Source organism: Oncorhynchus tshawytscha, linkage group LG14, assembly GCF_018296145.1.
Source record: "Oncorhynchus tshawytscha isolate Ot180627B linkage group LG14, Otsh_v2.0, whole genome shotgun sequence".
NCBI classification, from domain to species: Eukaryota; Metazoa; Chordata; class Actinopteri; order Salmoniformes; family Salmonidae; genus Oncorhynchus; species Oncorhynchus tshawytscha.
This window is the reverse complement of record NC_056442.1, coordinates 6,987,172-7,004,453: the sequence shown is the minus strand read 5'-3', so window position 1 is coordinate 7,004,453 and position 17,282 is coordinate 6,987,172. Positions and strand designations below refer to the sequence as shown.

Here is a 17,282-nt window from a genome sequence, read left to right as displayed (position 1 = left end):
CAGCCAGAAGCTATAGGGCAGACTTACACCCTCAGGAAAACTGAGTCAGAACCATGAAGCGTAGAGGAGGGATTACCATGGCAACAGATCAGCATGCCATGGCAACTCATGCAAATGATTCAAACATGGGGAATTCGGGATATAGGGCATCCAAAGCTTACCAATGCAATGAGGGTGGCGCCTGCCCCAGCACACGCAACAATGTACAGGTGGAAAGACAGGTAGAACTGGAAAACATGGAGACCGATCTCTGGTTAGTGATGATACGTTCTTTGATAGACACTCATAAAATATGTCCTTTCCACAATCAGCCTCTGTATAATTGCAGTACAGTGATGAAGAATGTTATATTTTTGCGCTTTTGACAAATGTATATAAAAACATTTTTTTTAAAATAAGTAGTGAATAGGAAGGTTTATATGATATTCCTATTATATGAGGTTCATGAAGGTTTATATGATATTCCTATTATATGAGGTTCATGAAGGTTCATATGATGTGCGTAAAGATTTACAGGAGGAGGAGGGGGTTGCCGTTCTCACCTCGCTGGTGCTACAGATGTCTCCTAGTGTAGATCCGCAGGCTTTGCCGGGTGTCGCGTTCCATGGGATAATACCTACACGATCAGGAACAAGAGATATCGGTTTAGGAGCGACAACTCTGGCTTTAAGACAGGCCCCATTCAGGGCAGTGGCCAATCACGTCATTTGGTGGGTAAAACCAGTTGAGTTGACGTAATGCGATAGTAAATGTTAACACGTCCTCTCATTCAGATGTATAACCGTTTATACCATCTTGTCATGACCTCCGCCGAGGTCGGTCCCTCTCCTTGTTCGGGCGGCGGTCGGTGGTCGACGTCACCGGTCTACGAGCCATCGCTGATCCATCTTTCATTTTCCATTGGTTTGGTCTTTTTTTTCCTACACACCTGGTTTTCATTATCCAATGACATGTTCATGTATTTAAGCCTCTGTTTCCCCCATGTTTGTTGTGCGTGATTATTCCTATGTTCAGTTCGAATCATGATGGCTGGTTTTCTGACGGGTGCTGTGTTCACCCGTGCGTTATATTTACCCTTGGTTATTGGTGAAGTGTATTTGTTTACCTTGTGCCTTTAGTTTTTGAGTAAAGTCCATTGCTCACTCATTTTGCTCTCCTGCGCCTGACTTCATGCACCAGCTACACTCACCTTCTGACACCTCTGCCATTAAAGAGGACAGATGATGTACTGCTTCAGGGTGATGGTAACAGTCGTAAACATGATATGGATGTCGATGCAGTAAATGACTTAAACACCCTATAGATATTGACATGTAAAGGTTAAGTGTTATCAGCACCCGTAGCGAAGGCATAATGTTTATAAGATACAGCCTACCACTGCCAAGTGGACGTATGTCACACTGCATTAGGCTCTTATGCAGGGCTATATCGTGATATGGCGAATCTATATATGGCGAATCTATATATGGCTCATATACGGACGTGTTGTGCCGGACGCTATAGGCAGAATGGCCGTCACGTGAATATGGGTCACACTCCTAAATCAAATCAAATGTATTTATATAGTCCTTCGTACATCAGCTGATATCTCAAAGTGCTGTACAGAAACCCAGCCTAAATGCAGGTGTTGAAGCACGTTGGCTAGGAAAAACTCCCTAGAAAGGCCAAAACCTAGGAAGAAATGTGTGTGTAAACTCATGAACCAGGTTGACGTAATCACACGGATCAGTGTGTGTGTGTGTGTGTGTTACTGAGTGACACTCACCGTACTGCCTGACGTCCACACAGATGGAGTCCGGATCGGTGATGTTAGCGATGGGGGACTTCATGGCAGCACAGGTAGTCCACATGTTGTAGAAGAGGAAGACTGGGATGGCTGAGAAGCCAAAGATCCCCAGGAAGGCCAGGCCCAGGATATATGTAAGGAACACAAACTGATGGAGAGAGAGAGAGAGAGAGAGAGCGAGAGCGAGAGAGGAGTTAGTGACATCATCATCCTCGTCATCATCGTTATCGTCAATCATCACACAAGCATTTCGCAACACCCGCAGTAACATATGCTAAAAATGTGTACGTGTCTAATAGAATTTGATCATCGCCATTTACCGTCATTGTAATCTACTGCTACACAAAACACTGTACTGTGTATAACTATCCCTCAATACAACGTCACCTAATGACCGAGGAGATTTAAAACCAAGCTTGTCATTCTCCTCGTCACCATATCGTCATCCACATTACCCTGATACATGACACAGTACCTGGTTAGAAGGGTGGAGACAGTTTCATACGACGTTAGCATGGCGACACTCGGGAGAATACAACCGTCCTCATAGCAGCCTTAAAGGCTGATGTTACTGGACATCTGCAGCAATTACACTGAACAGGCTAGAGAGGGCAAACTGTGCCAGTTACCCTCCAGGGTTTGTGTACAGCTGTATGTGTGTGAATGCATGCACGGGATGTGTGTGGTTGTACGTGTGTGCATGTATTAATGAGTGCAATATATGTGTGTGTGTGTGTGTGTATACATGCATGCGCGACTGTATTTGTGTGTGACCATATGGGTGGGTGTGTGTGTGTGTGTATTCATGTCTCACCGTGGCTGTGATGCAGCGGCCACACACGGTGGTCTTGAACTGGCTCTGCAGCTCCTTCTTGACGGCGCTGGTGGTGTAGAAGCCCTCAGCCAGCAGGATGATCCCATAAACAAAGAAGAAGGAGGCGATGCCGTAGATGACGTACTGCATCGTCTGGATCCTGCTCGGACGGATACAGTAAACAATGTGAAAACGGGCACATTCCTATTGAATAACCTGGATAAGACTTCAAAGACATATCTTTACAAAACGGTAAAGGTTGACATATAGGTAAAGACATATAGGAGATACATACAGAGAAAGTAAGATCCCTCCCCCCCACACACACACACACAACTTACACGATGGTGAGGGTGGCGTGGTCAGTGGTGATCTGGGAGAAGTGGTTCTCCAGCATGGTCAGTGTGCCAGTCAGCGCCACATGACCACACCCGCAGAACAGAGCCACGCCCGAGAAACAGAGGATGGTGGCCACCAGCGAGGCGTAGGGCACGCCGCCCAGACACTTGATGCAGCATTCGAAGCAACCTGCAGAGGGAGACAGAGAGCACCTTGCTGAGAAGGAGCAAAGAACTACACAGTTGGTCAAAGTTTTTGTTGTTGAGCTACATTAGCCTAGAACTCAGCCTCTTGCTACATTATAATGTAGGCACACATTGCAACTATACTATGTATGTATTTGTCCTGGAGAGCAACGGTCACTGCTTAATTAATCATGAATTCATAAATGCTAAATGTGATCCGATTTAGCAGCCCATGTCATATCTGACTGAGAAAGGGATTCACTGTATGCTGTAGCCTGAAACCCTTGAGGATTAGCATTCTTGCTAACCTGTGTTGAGTAAACAATGCTTAACAGAAACAACCAACTCACATTTACAGTAAAGTTGATACAGTAGTCTCATTGTCTCCAACCAAGAGCCACATATTGGAAACATTTTCACTTCGTCATTGCAACTTTCCCAGTTAGAATTGACACGCTCAAGCACCCAGGAGTGTTCAATTTGACATGTGTTCGTTAGTACAAGCTCCCATCTTCCCCTCTACTTCCCCAAAAAAGAATCCCTTTCCTTTGTCTTCATAGAGAAACCTTTTGACCAAATGGCATGAATAATGCACCGTCTAATTCTAAATGAAAACCCTTTTAACCAATGGCATAAATAATGCACGGTCTAATTCTAAATAAATGATTGCTACTTATTGTCAGAGCAGTGGTTTCTGGGCCACAGGCAAACAGACCTGGGCCGTGTTCATTAGGCACCAAACGGGAGAAAACAGACAAACAGGGAGGGACTACCTGAACTTTTTTCATTTTCAGCTTGTTTTCGTTTTCCATTGCAACGCGTTTTTCTACAGTGTGCCATAATAAACACGACCCAGATGTGTGGAACTGCGGCTAGTTCAAATCCTCCCCAGCACACAGAGTGGTCAGATCTCCTGCTGGATGTTCATAGAACGAATACAGAACCAACGCTAACCAGTGCTAGCACCACGAAATGCTAGCGTTGACCTTTGACTTCAAGCATTGCTACACTAGATCCCTGGCCAGTCCTCTGTGCACAGCACCCAGTCATACCATCTAAATGGACACTACTAGTTCAACACAGGCAGGATGAGAGAGTTTTGAGGGGTATGCTATATTAAATAGTACTGTGTCATATGGTGAGTCAATGGTACCCTGATATTTTGCTTTGCCAATGGCAGCTACAAAACTCCACAAAATCAAAACTCTATAGCGTAGCCATGGATTCCATTCTATTTGTTTTGTTTCAAGACCATTCATTCTGACGTCGCATCGGCAGTGCACTGCTCACAAGGAGTTACGGGCAGGGTTGTAATGAAGGACCATTGTGGGAGGCAGTGGAGCGGGTTTGACAGTGCTATGGTTGCTGGTTCCTCAGAGGAGGCAACAGCAGTGTTGTTAGAGGGGGAAAGCGAGAACGAAGGAAAACACATTACATTGAACACAAAGTGCTTAAGGCTTATGTAACTGCCCGTTATAAATAGCATTGCAAACGTGGGCTGTTACATCGGGGAAGATATCGCACTCTTACATGTGCCACTGTTTCCATGACAACCTGCTCCAATTGGCATCTCTCACACTAATTACAGACCGGCAAATATCTCCAGGAGTGTTACGGCTCTTTCTTTCACAGTTATTCCTCCAAATAAACAAATGCATTGTGATTTTATACGTTTTCCAATTTGGAGGAGGATGTAGCCATAGTTTATTTGTCGTACTCAATTGATGAGGCTGAAATGAATGTCGGGACAGAACCCGACTGAAAAGAGGGGGCCTATAGGCTATTCCGTTGCTATAGTGACGGGTGACAGAGTTGACTGTTAATGACATCCACAGGCCAACATCAATGGTATCCCATAATATCAGGCAAAGCATTTAGTCGTCCTCACTAGTGTTGCTTCCAACTGACGATTCACAGGACTATGGCAGCTGCTGCTGAGCGAGAAGCTGAGACTCCAAGATGAGGCGTTGGTTGGTTGCATAAGAGTACGGAGACGGAGCGAGCGTTGCATAATGGATCTCTATCCCATTAATGTTAATGAAGTACCAAGGCATGGCATGGATGGCCGTGTAGGGGCACTAACTACTAACTCCTCCCATCTCTGCGGAAAACCAGGCTAAATAACGGAACGCCAAATGGGTTGGTCGATATGGAACAACTCGGTTTGGTTCCCCTGACTTGTGCCCCTAGTCAAAAGGACAAATGAAATGGTTTACTTCCATCTCAAAAGACAACCATCCTGGCAGAGCTCAAAAGGGATTGGTCGAAATGGGACAAACAGGTTGGGCCCCCTTCAGTCTTGTGCCCCCTCGTCAAATGGAATGGTCCACTTTCTGCTTTAAACTGTGGGCCTGAACATGCAACATCTGAGAAAAGAACCTGGCTAAACGACCAGAACTCAAAGGGGGTTTGTCGAAATTGGACAAACAGGTCGGGCCCACCTGAGTCTTGTGCCCCCTTGTCAAATGGAATGTTCCACTACTACTCCACTTCCTGCTTGAAAACTAGGGGCCTCATCCGGGGTTATGCTGCCTGTGGCAATGCCAGCTGAGCTGACCGTTTATCATCACAGTTAAAGTGCACTAATGGGAAACAGACAGGCATGAGCGGACGGCCTCGGCGGACCAGAATGGAAATCGATGGGGCTATTCATTATAGGCGAATTTAGGTGACAGAGCGAGGTCGAGTCCATCTCTCTCACTTTGCCCTGCTTCTCTCTGGGGTGAAATATGAGAACTACAGGGCCCCAATAGAGCTATGGACAGAGACCTCAGACCAGACACAAGGCTATATATCTATATGCCCAATAGAGCTATGGACAGAGACCTCAGAACAGACACAAGGCTATATACAGTGGGGCAAAAAAGTATTTAGTCAGCCACCAATTGTGTAAGTTCTCCCACTTAAAAAGATGAGAGAGGCCTGTAATTTTCATCATAGGTACACTTCAACTATGACAGACAAAATGAGAAAAAAAAATCCAGAAAATCACATTGTAGGATTTTTTATGAATTTATTTGCCAATAATGGTGGAAAATAAGTATTGACAGAGGTCAAACGTTTTCTGTAAGTCTTCACAAGGTTTTCACACACTGTTGCTGGTATTTTGGCCCATTCCTCCATGCAGATCTCCTCTAGAGCAGTGATGTTTTGGGGCTGTTGCTGGGCAACACGGACTTTCAACTCCCTCCAAAGATTTTCTATGGGGTTGAGATCTGAAGACTGGCTAGGCCACTCCAGGACCTTGAAATGCTTCTTACGAAGCCACTACTTCGTTGCCCGGGCGGTGTGTTTGGGATCATTGTCATGCTGAAAGACCTAGACACATTTCATCTTCAATGCCCTTGCTGATGGAAGGAGCTTTTCACTCAAAATCTCACGATACATGGCCCCATTCATTCTTTCCTTTACACGGATCAGTCGTCCTGGTCCCTTTGCAGAAAAACAGCCCCAAAGCATGATGTTTCCACCCCCATGCTTCACAGTAGGTATGGTGTTCTTTGGATGCAACTCAGCATTCTTTGTCCTCCAAACACGACGAGTTGAGTTTTTACCAAAAAGTTATATTTTGGTTTCATCTGACCATATGACATTCTCCCAATCTTCTTCTGGATCATCCAAATGCGCTCTAGCAAACTTCAGACTGGCCTGGACATGTACTGGCTTAAGCAGGGGGACACGTCTGGCACTGCAGGATTTTAGTCCCTGGCGGCGTAGTGTGTTACTGATGGTAGGTTTTGTTACTTTGGTCCCAGCTCTCTGCAGGTTATTCACTAGGTCCCCCCGCGTGGCTCTGGGATTTTTGCTCACCGTTCTTGTGATCATTTTGACCGCACGGGGTGAGATCTTGCATGGAGCCCCAGATCGAGGGAGATTATCAGTGGTCTTGTATGTCTTCCATTTCCTAATAATTGCTCCCACAGTTGATTTCTTCAAACAAAGCTGCTTACCTATTGCAGATTCAGTCTTCCCAGCCTGGTGCAGGTCTACAATTTTGTTTCTGGTGTCATTTGACAGCTCTTTGGTCTTGGCCATAGTGGAGTTTGGAGTGTGACTGTTTGAGGTTGTGGACAGGTGTCTTTTATACTGATAACAAGTTCAAACAGGTGCCATTAATACAGGTAACGAGTGGAGGACAGAGGAGCCTCTTAAAGAATAAGTTACAGGTCTGTGAGAGCCAGAAATCTTGCTTGTTTGTAGGTGAGCAAATACTTATTTTCCACCATAATTTGCAAATAAATTCATTAAAAATCCTACAATGTGATTTTCTGGATTTTTTTTCTCATTTTGTCTGTCATAGTTGAAGTGTACCTATGATGAAAATTACAGGCCTCTCTCATCTTTTTAAGTAGGAGAACTTGCACAATTGGTGGCTGACTAAATACTTTTTTGCCCCACTGTATCTATATGCCCAATAGAACTATGGATAGAGACCTCAGACCAGACACAAGGCTACATATCTATATGCCCAGTAGAGCTATGGACAGAGACCTCAGAACAGACACAAGGCTATGTCTAATTCTCCACCTTCAATGATTCCCATGTTGTTTGGGTGGAATCTGACACTTTTATACAACCAACCTTCAACCAATTCAGACAAATCTGTCGTTCTGCCCCTGAACAGGCAGTTAACCCACTGTTCCTAGGCCGTCATTGAAAATAAGAATGTGTTCTTAACTGACTTGCCTATATTTACGATTATAAACTGGTTGGCTGACAGCCGGATATGACAAAACATTTTTTTAACTCTAGTAATTACGTTGGTAACCAGTTTATAATAGCAATAAGGAACCTCGGGGGTTGTATCCAGGCACTCTGTGTTGCGTTGTTCATAAGAACAGCCCTTGGCCATATACCACACCCCCTTGGGCTTTATTGCTTAAGTATAACGTTTGGTGAAGTATGGGAGCCTACGAGGCTCAGTTGGAGAATTACAATGGCAAAATAGGAAACTGTCTTTCGTTTGTGGCCTATATTTCTGCCAGCAGTGAGAGAATAGCAAGGGCCTCCAAAGGCTCTCACAAACAACCCCTCTCAGTGGTTCTGCTGTCAAGAAGTTCAGCCTACTGCTTTGTGATGTAAGAGAAGGGGGAGAGACAGAAAATCAGAGAGAAAGCGAATGGGGCAGAGAGAGAACGTAAGATGGAGAGAGAGAGAGAGAGTAAGCAAAGAGCACTTTTTTTGTCCCGGGGGCCAGTGAATAGTGGTTGCCATGGCAGCATGTTACCCACGACCCAGTTGAGCGGAGCCTGTAGCTAGCTGACTACATCCCTCCACAGCTCCTCGCTTCCCTTCCCATGCGTACACAGCAGAAGGACATGAACTCCCCCTCGGGGGTCAGAGCAGAGGGCTCAGGGATGGGGACATGACTCCGAACCTCAACCTGAGCATGGTCTGAACGAGGTAGAGGAGAATGTGCGTGGTCCAAAAGTGGTCTGAACACTCTTGTCAGCCGGTCCCAATTCACTCTCTACCCCTTTCCTTTGGCACTTCAATGCAGATCTATAAGATGGAAGCAATATATCTCCACCACTACACACCTATCCAGAGCCTTCAGATCTGCAAACATGGAAGGGGTAAGGATGGTTAGGGGGGAATTGGGACCAGCTGTGAGAGTACACAAAACCTGTTGTTAGAGAGACGACAGACAGAGAACTGCGGCTCTGTGACTACGCCTACATCCATTATTCATTAGTCAAGTGATTGGTGATTGGTTTTTATCCCATTTGGAAAATGGGGCATCCACAGCCAGAGGAAAAGCCACTTTAACATTCATATGTTGATGGGTAAAAAACTAAAGCTCTGAAAAAAAGACACCTATTTAAAATAGCTACTGTACTTGATACTTTTCCAAGGGGATTTTCCTGCTCCAAATTATGAGTCACGTTATGACACATTTAGTAAATGTCACCTTTAGTAATATGACACATTACTAAATATTACAAGACATGATGATGAAATGTTACAGTGACACAACTCTACATTGACTCGTTTTAGCGCCTAATAAAGTCGGTTATAATGACTAGCCTTGTGAATATTTCACCGCCAGTCTGTTCTCTTGCCTCAGGGGCTATTCCAGTTTAGAAGCTCCATATTCATTATAGGACAACTTCCTCTTACATTGCATTGTGGGAAGACTCCCAACAGAGCTGTGTGGATCACCAAAGAGAGACACATGTCCTTTCTACAGCAGGAAAGAAATGGCTCCTTCAATGAGGCGTCGATGAAAGAGAAACCCCATCTGTTTAAAAAGTGAACAGGTTCGGGGTGGAAAACAGGCACCCGACACGTGTCATGATTAGAGATTCGTTGAATTTAGATAAATGATGACTAATACGTTCAGCATGTTCTGATATTGTAGGCTACTCTGTGTTTCTCATGTAGCAGTATGTTATATCCCTATTCTACAACTGCCAAGCACAACGATATAGACCAAATAAATAGTGAAATCCAACGATTCTAGCGACACGTGACAGCATGTTTCGGGCTATTTCTGTCGGATATCAAAGGACGGTAAAGTTTAAAGGATCACATGTGAAAAGTGACCTCCATCAAACGTCTCTTCCATATCCAGAGAACCTTTCCCACCTGACCCTGATCTGGTCTGCATCCTATAGCCAAGTTCTTATCCTGGTCCGGCATTAATATGAAGGACGCTAGGCGACAAGGTCCGTACCTGCTCACGCATAATTAAGTGTAATGAAGTGTACAGCTTTTAAATCCCACCTCAGCACTCGTCTACGACACTCCTATAATTTGATAAATACTTTATCCCAGCAGTGATCCCTAACCCTGTGCACTTACTGTAGCCTTCGCTCTTTAGCTGTCGGCCTCCCTGCCTGCCTGTATCCCTGCCTGCCTGTCTCTCTGCCTGCCTGTATCCCTGCCTGTCTGTCCCCCTTCCTGCCTGCCTGCCTGTCCACCCCCATCAGCCAGTGTACTGTTATGGGAAATCTGGGATAAACCTAGCCAGCTGTGCAGGGGACTCCCATCATACACTTATGCACACATTAATATACAACCATACACATATGCACACAGAGAACTAGCTCTATGCAGTCAGGCACATGTAAATGGCATATAACCAGCTAGCACATTTGGTTTCTTGGAAGTTGTGTGAATGTAACGTTTTTGGTTTCTCATTGATTCTGGGAACGAAGCCATACTTTTCCTGACCGGTAAAACTGAGAACATTCAGCCTATTCTGGGAACATACATTTTTACATTGCAGGGAGATTCTGAGAACAACTTGCTATGGTTACCTGAACGTTTTCCTGGAAGGTTTTATTAATTCATTTGCTTAGGCATTAATCATTCAAACATTTATTGTTGATTCTGGCACAGCATCAGTGAGATTTTAACCTATGATCTTCTGCTCTCTATCCATGGAATTAGTCCACTGAGCCACCAGGATGGAGCTAGAACGCCATGTTATTTTTTTCAACTCAAAGCTGTTCATTTTAGTTTATTCAAAGGATCAGATGTGGCCAATTAGTGGGTGCGGCCAACACACCTGAAAATACTTAACAAGACAGAGGATAGAGAGTTTTGAAAACTCTGAGAATAGAATGTACATCTTTTTAAATCATATTTTTTGGAAGTTACTAATGTTTTCTTGCAGTTTTTAATGGAACGTTTTCTTAATGTTATGAGAACATGGCTTTAAATAGAACCATGAGGAAACCTGCAGAAAACATTACGCTAAAGTACTAAAATTCCAACAAAGAACATTGTTTCTTAGCGTTCTTGGAACAATTTGAGAAACCTGCAGGAAACGTTATACTGAAATTCACACCTAAGAAACATATGGTTCTCAGAACATTATGTGCTAGCTGGGTATCCTGCACCATTCCCAGAACATCGTGGGGAGGTTGTATGCAAAATAACCATAGGACAACCACACTCTCACCAAGCTCTAAGAAACATATGGTTCTCAGAACATTATGTGCTAGCTGGGTATCCTGCACCATTCCCAGAAACATCGTGGGGAGGTTGTATACAAAATAACCATAGGACAACCACACTCTCACCAAGCTCTAAGAAACATATGGTTCTCAGAATGTTATGTGATAGCTGGGAAATCACGTAAACATACAAATACAAAGTACACATGGCCTAAGCAGCACACACACACACACGCACGTCTCGAAGCATATGCGTGTAACACTGAACCATGCGTGAGAGCACTAGCAGTTCTGGACAACAGTGTGATCACGCTCTCCATAGCCGACGTGGGTAAGTCTTTTAAACAGGTTAACATTCACAATGCCGCAGGGCCAGACGGATTGTAGCAAGTTTCTTCACTGATATTTTCAACTCTTCCTGATCCAGTCTGTTATACCCACTTGTTTCAAGCAAACCACCATAGTCCCTGTGCTCAAAAACGCCAAGTTAACCAGTCTAAATGACTATTGCCCCTTAGCACTCACAGTTGTAGTCATGAAATGCTTTGAAAGGTTGGTCATGGCTCACATCAACACCATCATCCCAGACACCCTGGACCCACTCAAATTTGCATACCGCCCCAACAGATCCACAGATGAGTGCAATAGAGATTGCGTCCACACTGCCCTTTCCCACCTGGCCAAAAGGAACACCTACGTGAAAATGCTGTTCATTGACTACAGCTCAGTGTTCAACACCATAGTGCATTCCAAGCTCGTCACTAAGATAAGGACCGTATTATTAAACACCTCCCTCTGCAATTGTATACTGGACTTTGACGGGCGGCCCATCTGCCATGCTGAACCTCAACACAGGGGCCCCGCAGGGGTGCGTGCTGAGTCTCCTCCTGTACTCCCTTGTTCACCCACGACTGCGTGGTCGCACACAACTCCAACAACATCATTAAGTTTGCTGATGACACGACGGGGTGGTAGGCCTGATCACCGAGGACAATTACACAGCCTATAGGGAGGAGGTCAGAAACCTGCCTGGCAGTGTGGTGCCAGAACAACATTTCCCTCAACGTCAGCAAGACAAAGGAGCTAATCGTAGACTACAGGAAATGGAGGGCCGAGCACACAAATCTACATACTAGAGGTCGACCGGTTCTGATTTTTCAACACCGATACCGATTATTGGAGGACCAACAAAAAGCCGATACCGATTAATCGGCCCATTTTTTTGAATTATTTTTTTTATATACATATTTGTAATGATGACAATTACAACAATACTGAATGAACAATGAACACTTATTTTAACTTAATATAATACATCAATAAAATCTATTTAGTCTCAAGTAAATAATGAAACATGTTCAATTTGGTTTAAATAATGCAAAAACAGAAGTGTTGGAGAAGAAGGTAAAAGTGCAATATGTGCCATGTAAAAAAGCTAATGTTTAAGTCCCTTGCTCAGAACATGAGACAATATGAAAGCTGCTGGTTCCTTTCAACATGAGTCTTCAATATTCCCAGGTAAGAAGTTTTAGGTTGTAGTTATTATAGGACTATTTCTCTCTATACCATTTGTATTTCATATACCTTTGACTATTGGATGCTCTAATAGGTACTTTAGTATTGCCAGCCTAATCAAATAAAATTTATTTGTCACATACACATGGTTAGCAGATGTTAATGCGAGTGTAGCGAAATGCTTGTGCTTCTAGTTCCGACAATGCAGTAATAACCAACAAGTAATCTAACTAACAATTCCAAAACTACTGTCTTATACACAGTGTAAGGGGATAAAGAATATGTACATAAGGATATATGAATGAGTGATGGTACAGAGGAGCATAGGCAAGATACAGTAGATGGTATCGAGTACAGTATATACATATGAGATGAGTATGTAAACAAAGTGGCATAGTTAAAGTGGCTAGTGATACATGTATTACATAAGGATGCAGTCGATGATATAGAGTACAGTATATACGTATGCATATGAGATGAATAATGTAGGGTAAGTAACATTATATAAGGTAGCATTGTTTAAAGTGGCTAGTGATATATTTACATCATTTCCCATCAATTCCCATTATTAAAGTGGCTGGAGTTGAGTCAGTGTCAGTGTCAGTGTGTTGGCAGCAGCCACTCAATGTTAGTGGTGGCTGTTTAACAGTCTGATGGCCTTGAGATAGAAGCTGTTTTTCAGTCTCTCGGTCCCAGCTTTGATGCACCTGTACTGACCTCGCCTTCTGGATGATAGCGGGGTGAACAGGCAGTGGCTCGGGTGGTTGATGTCCTTGATGATCTTTATGGCCTTCCTGTAACATCGGGTGGTGTAGGTTTCCTGGAGGGCAGGTAGTTTGCCCCCGGTGATGCGTTGTGCAGACCTCACTACCCTCTGGAGAGCCTTACGGTTGTGGGCGGAGCAGTTGCCGTACCAGCCGGTGATACAGCCCGCCAGGATGCTCTCGATTGTGCATCTGTAGAAGTTTGTGAGTGCTTTTGGTGACAAGCCGAATTTCTTCAGCCTCCTGAGGTTGAAGAGGCGCTGCTGCGCCTTCTTCACGATGCTGTCTGTGTGAGTGGACCAACTCAGTTTGTCTGTGATGTGTATGCCGAGGAACTTAAAACTTGCTACCCTCTCCACTACTGTTCCATCGATGTGGATAGTGGGGTGTTCCCTCTGCTGTTTCCTGAAGTCCACAATCATCTCCTTAGTTTTGTTGACGTTGAGTGTGAGGTTATTTTCCTGACACCACACTCTGAGGGCCCTCACCTCCTCCCTGTAGGCCGTCTCGTCGTTGTTGGTAATCAAGCCTACCACTGTTGTGTCGTCCGCAAACTTGATGATTGAGTTGGAGGCGTGCGTGGCCACGCAGTCGTGGGTGAACAGGGAGTACAGGAGAGGGCTCAGAACGCACCCTTGTGGGGCCCCAGTGTTGAGGATCAGCGGGGTGGAGATGTTGTTGCCTACCCTCACCACCTGGGGGCGGCCCGTCAGGAAGTCCAGTACCCAGTTGCACAGGGCGGGGTCGAGACCCAGGGTCTCGAGCTTGATGACGAGCTTGGAGGGTACTATGGTGTTGAATGCCGAGCTGTAGTCGATGAACAGCATTCTCACATAGGTATTCCTCTTGTCCAGATGGGTTAGGGCAGTGTGCAGTGAGGTTGAGATTGCATCGTCTGTGGACCTATTTGGGCGGTAAGCAAATTGGAGTGGGTCTAGGGTGTCAGGTAGGGTGGAGGTGATATGGTCCTTGACTAGTCTCTCAAAGCACTTCATGATGACGGAAGTGAGTGCTACGGGCGGTAGTCGTTTAGCTCAGTTACCTTAGCTTTCTTGGGAACAGGAACAATGGTGGCCCTCTTGAAGCATGTGGGAACAGCAGACTGGTATAGGGATTGATTGAATATGTCCGTAAACACACCGGCCAGCTGGTCTGCGCATGCTCTGAGGGCGCGGCTGGGGATGCCGTCTGGGCCTGCAGCCTTGCGAGGGTTAACACGTTTAAATGTCTTACTCACCTCGGCTGCAGTGAAGGAGAGTCCGCATGTTTTCGTTGCAGGCCGTGTCAGTGGCACTGTATTGTCCTCAAAGCGGGCAAAAAAGTTATTTAGTCTGCCTGGGAGCAAGACATCCTGGTCCGTGACTGGGCTGGATTTCTTCTTGTAGTCCGTGATTAATCTCGGGAGTTGATAGGCTTGAAGTCATAAAAGTCGTAATAGAGCTGCTGGCAAACGCAGTAAAGTGCTGTTTGAATGAATGCTTACGAGCTTGCTGCTGCCTACCACCGCTCAGTCAGACTGCTCTATCAAATCATAGACCTAATAACACACAGAAATACGAGCCTTAGGTCATTAATATTGTCAAATCCAGAAACTAGCATTTAGATTTTAAAAAACTATGCGTTTATTCTTTCAGTGAAATACGGAACCGTTCCGTATTTTATCTAACGGGTGGCATCCATAAGTCTAAATATTGCTGTTACATTGCACAACCTTCAATGTTATGTCATAAAATTCTGGCAAATTAGTTTGCAACGAGCCAGGCGGCCCAAACTGTTGCATATACCCCGACTCTGCATGCAATGAAATGCAAGAGAAGTGACGCAATTTCCCTAGTTTAATATTACCTGCTAACATGAATTTCTTTTAACTAAATATGCAGGTTTAAAAATATATACTTCTGTGTATTGATTTTAAGAAAGGCATTGATGTTTATGGTTAGGTACATTTGTGCAACGATTGTGCTTTTTCGCAAATGCGCTTTTGTTAAATCATCCTGTGTTTGGCGAAGTTGGCTATCTTTGTTTAGGAAGAAATAGTCTTCACACAGTTCGCAACGAGCCAGGTGGCCCAAACTGCTGCATATACCCGGACTCTGTTGCACAGAACAGAAGAGAAGTGGCACAATTTCCCTAGTTTAAAGAAATTCAAATTCTGTGATTCAATGATAAATTAACAGGCACCGCATCGATTATATGCAACACAGGACAAGCTAGATAAACTAGTAATATCATCAACCATGTGATTATGTTAAGATGGACCGTTTTTTATAAGATACGTTTAATGCTAGCTATCACCTTACCTTGGCTCCTTGCTGCAATCGCATAACAGGTAGTCAACCTGCCACGCAGTCTCCTCGTGGAGTGCAATGTAATCGGCCATGATCGGTGCCCAAAAATGACGATTACCGATTGTTATGAAAACTTGATATCGGCCCTAATTAAAATCGGCCATTCCGATTAATTGGTCGACCTCCAGTACATACTGTATTACCTCAATCAAGTTCCAAGTGTCACACCCTGACCTTAGTTTGCTTTGTATGTTTCTATGTTTTGGTTGGTCAGGGTGTGATCTGAGTGGGCATTCTGTTGGATGTCTTGTTTGTCTATTTCTATGTCTGGCCTGATATGGTTCTCAATCAGAGGCAGGTGTTAGTCATTGTCTCTGATTGGGAACCATATTTAGGTAGCCTGGGTTTCACTGTGTGTTTGTGGGTGATTGTTCCTGTCTCTGTGTTTGCACCAGATAGGGCTGTTTTGAGTTCTCACGTTTATTGTTTTCGTTAGTTTATTCATGTATAGTGTCTTCATTAAAAAACCATGAATAACCACCACGCTGCGTTTTGGTCCGCCTCTACTTCACCTCAAGAGAACCGTTACACCAAGTTTGAATGTCACATGCACAAGTACAGTGAAATGCCTTTCTTGCTAATTTAATCAAACACCAACTACCTCGTACCCAAGTACACTGTCTCTGTACCGGTACTCCTTGTATGTAGCATAGCATCGTTATTGTTATTTATTGTGCGATTTTATTGTGTTACTATTTTGTTTTTTGCTATATTTGTGTATCTATTACTTTTATTCTATCAATTTTCATACTTTTTAACTGCATTGTTGGGTAAAGGCTCGTAAGTAAGCATTTCACATTACACATTTCACATGACATTACATGAAAGTACGGCTCCATGCATTGTTTGCAGCGGTGTCGCATTAATCCACCAAAATGTAAGTCTGAGTCTCCAGCCAAAGGGTCTGGTACAGTCTGAATCGGAGTGGCAATGGGCTTATGTAACAGACTTAGCTAATGCCCTTTCCATTGCCCCTGTCATGTGATTATGGCCATTCACATGGTCAAATTAAGCATTTACATTTCCACCAATGTCTTCTTCAGGTCAGAGTGAGTGGAGGGAGGTTCATACTGGTAAGGATGGACACTGGCCCAATGTGAAGTCCAGTCCATTTCTTACAGATGCCAATGGAATCAAAGATGGACTCCACAACAGAGAGCCCCCTGTCCTTTCTTAGTGGTGGTTATTTCAACATGATGTTATATTGCGAATACAGATACAAGTGAACCAAAGTCATGAGAGAATGGTTTTTACTAACAATTAGGGAATAACACACATTCTCATGGAGCTCATTTCCATAGAATAGATTTCCATTCAATGTTTCCATTAATACACCATAGTCCTCTTTTGTCTTTTGCTCCATTTCACTCTCTTTGTAGTCACTGGGCAGAATCACATTGGCTGTCTCTCTTTATGATCCTGGATGTATTGATGTCATCGTTAACGATGACGAGAGTTAAATCGGGCACACTGAGATTTATGGGATGTGAGTGGAGCGAGCAGATTGGGCATTAGTAGGCGATGGAAGAGGGCCAAAGAGACTGGCAGGAGGTTGGCACGGCTGGCATTGCGTTGGAACAATGCATGCTGCTCCAACCTGTCACTCAGTGCTATTCATATACACACA

At 44.3% G+C, this 17,282-nt stretch overlaps 1 protein-coding gene across 4 annotated transcripts in view; it reads right to left on the bottom strand.

Annotated features, from left to right (window-relative positions):
- Positions 1 to 17,282, bottom strand: part of LOC112266462 (neuronal membrane glycoprotein M6-b) — a 34,164-nt gene that overhangs the window by 4,784 nt on the left and 12,098 nt on the right. For 3 of the 4 annotated variants that reach the window (XM_024443942.2, XM_024443939.2, XM_024443941.2), the window contains exons 2-6: positions 2,942 to 3,128; positions 2,601 to 2,760; positions 1,766 to 1,934; positions 543 to 616; positions 162 to 227 (exon numbers count right to left, since the gene is read on the bottom strand). In XM_024443942.2, the coding sequence (XP_024299710.1) occupies positions 162 to 227; positions 543 to 616; positions 1,766 to 1,934; positions 2,601 to 2,760; positions 2,942 to 3,128 (656 nt within the window). Of the gene's footprint in view, positions 1 to 161; positions 228 to 542; positions 617 to 1,765; positions 1,935 to 2,600; positions 2,761 to 2,941; positions 3,129 to 3,474; positions 3,719 to 17,282 lie in introns of those variants that run through there. The other variant, XM_042296978.1, reaches the window with a different exon arrangement.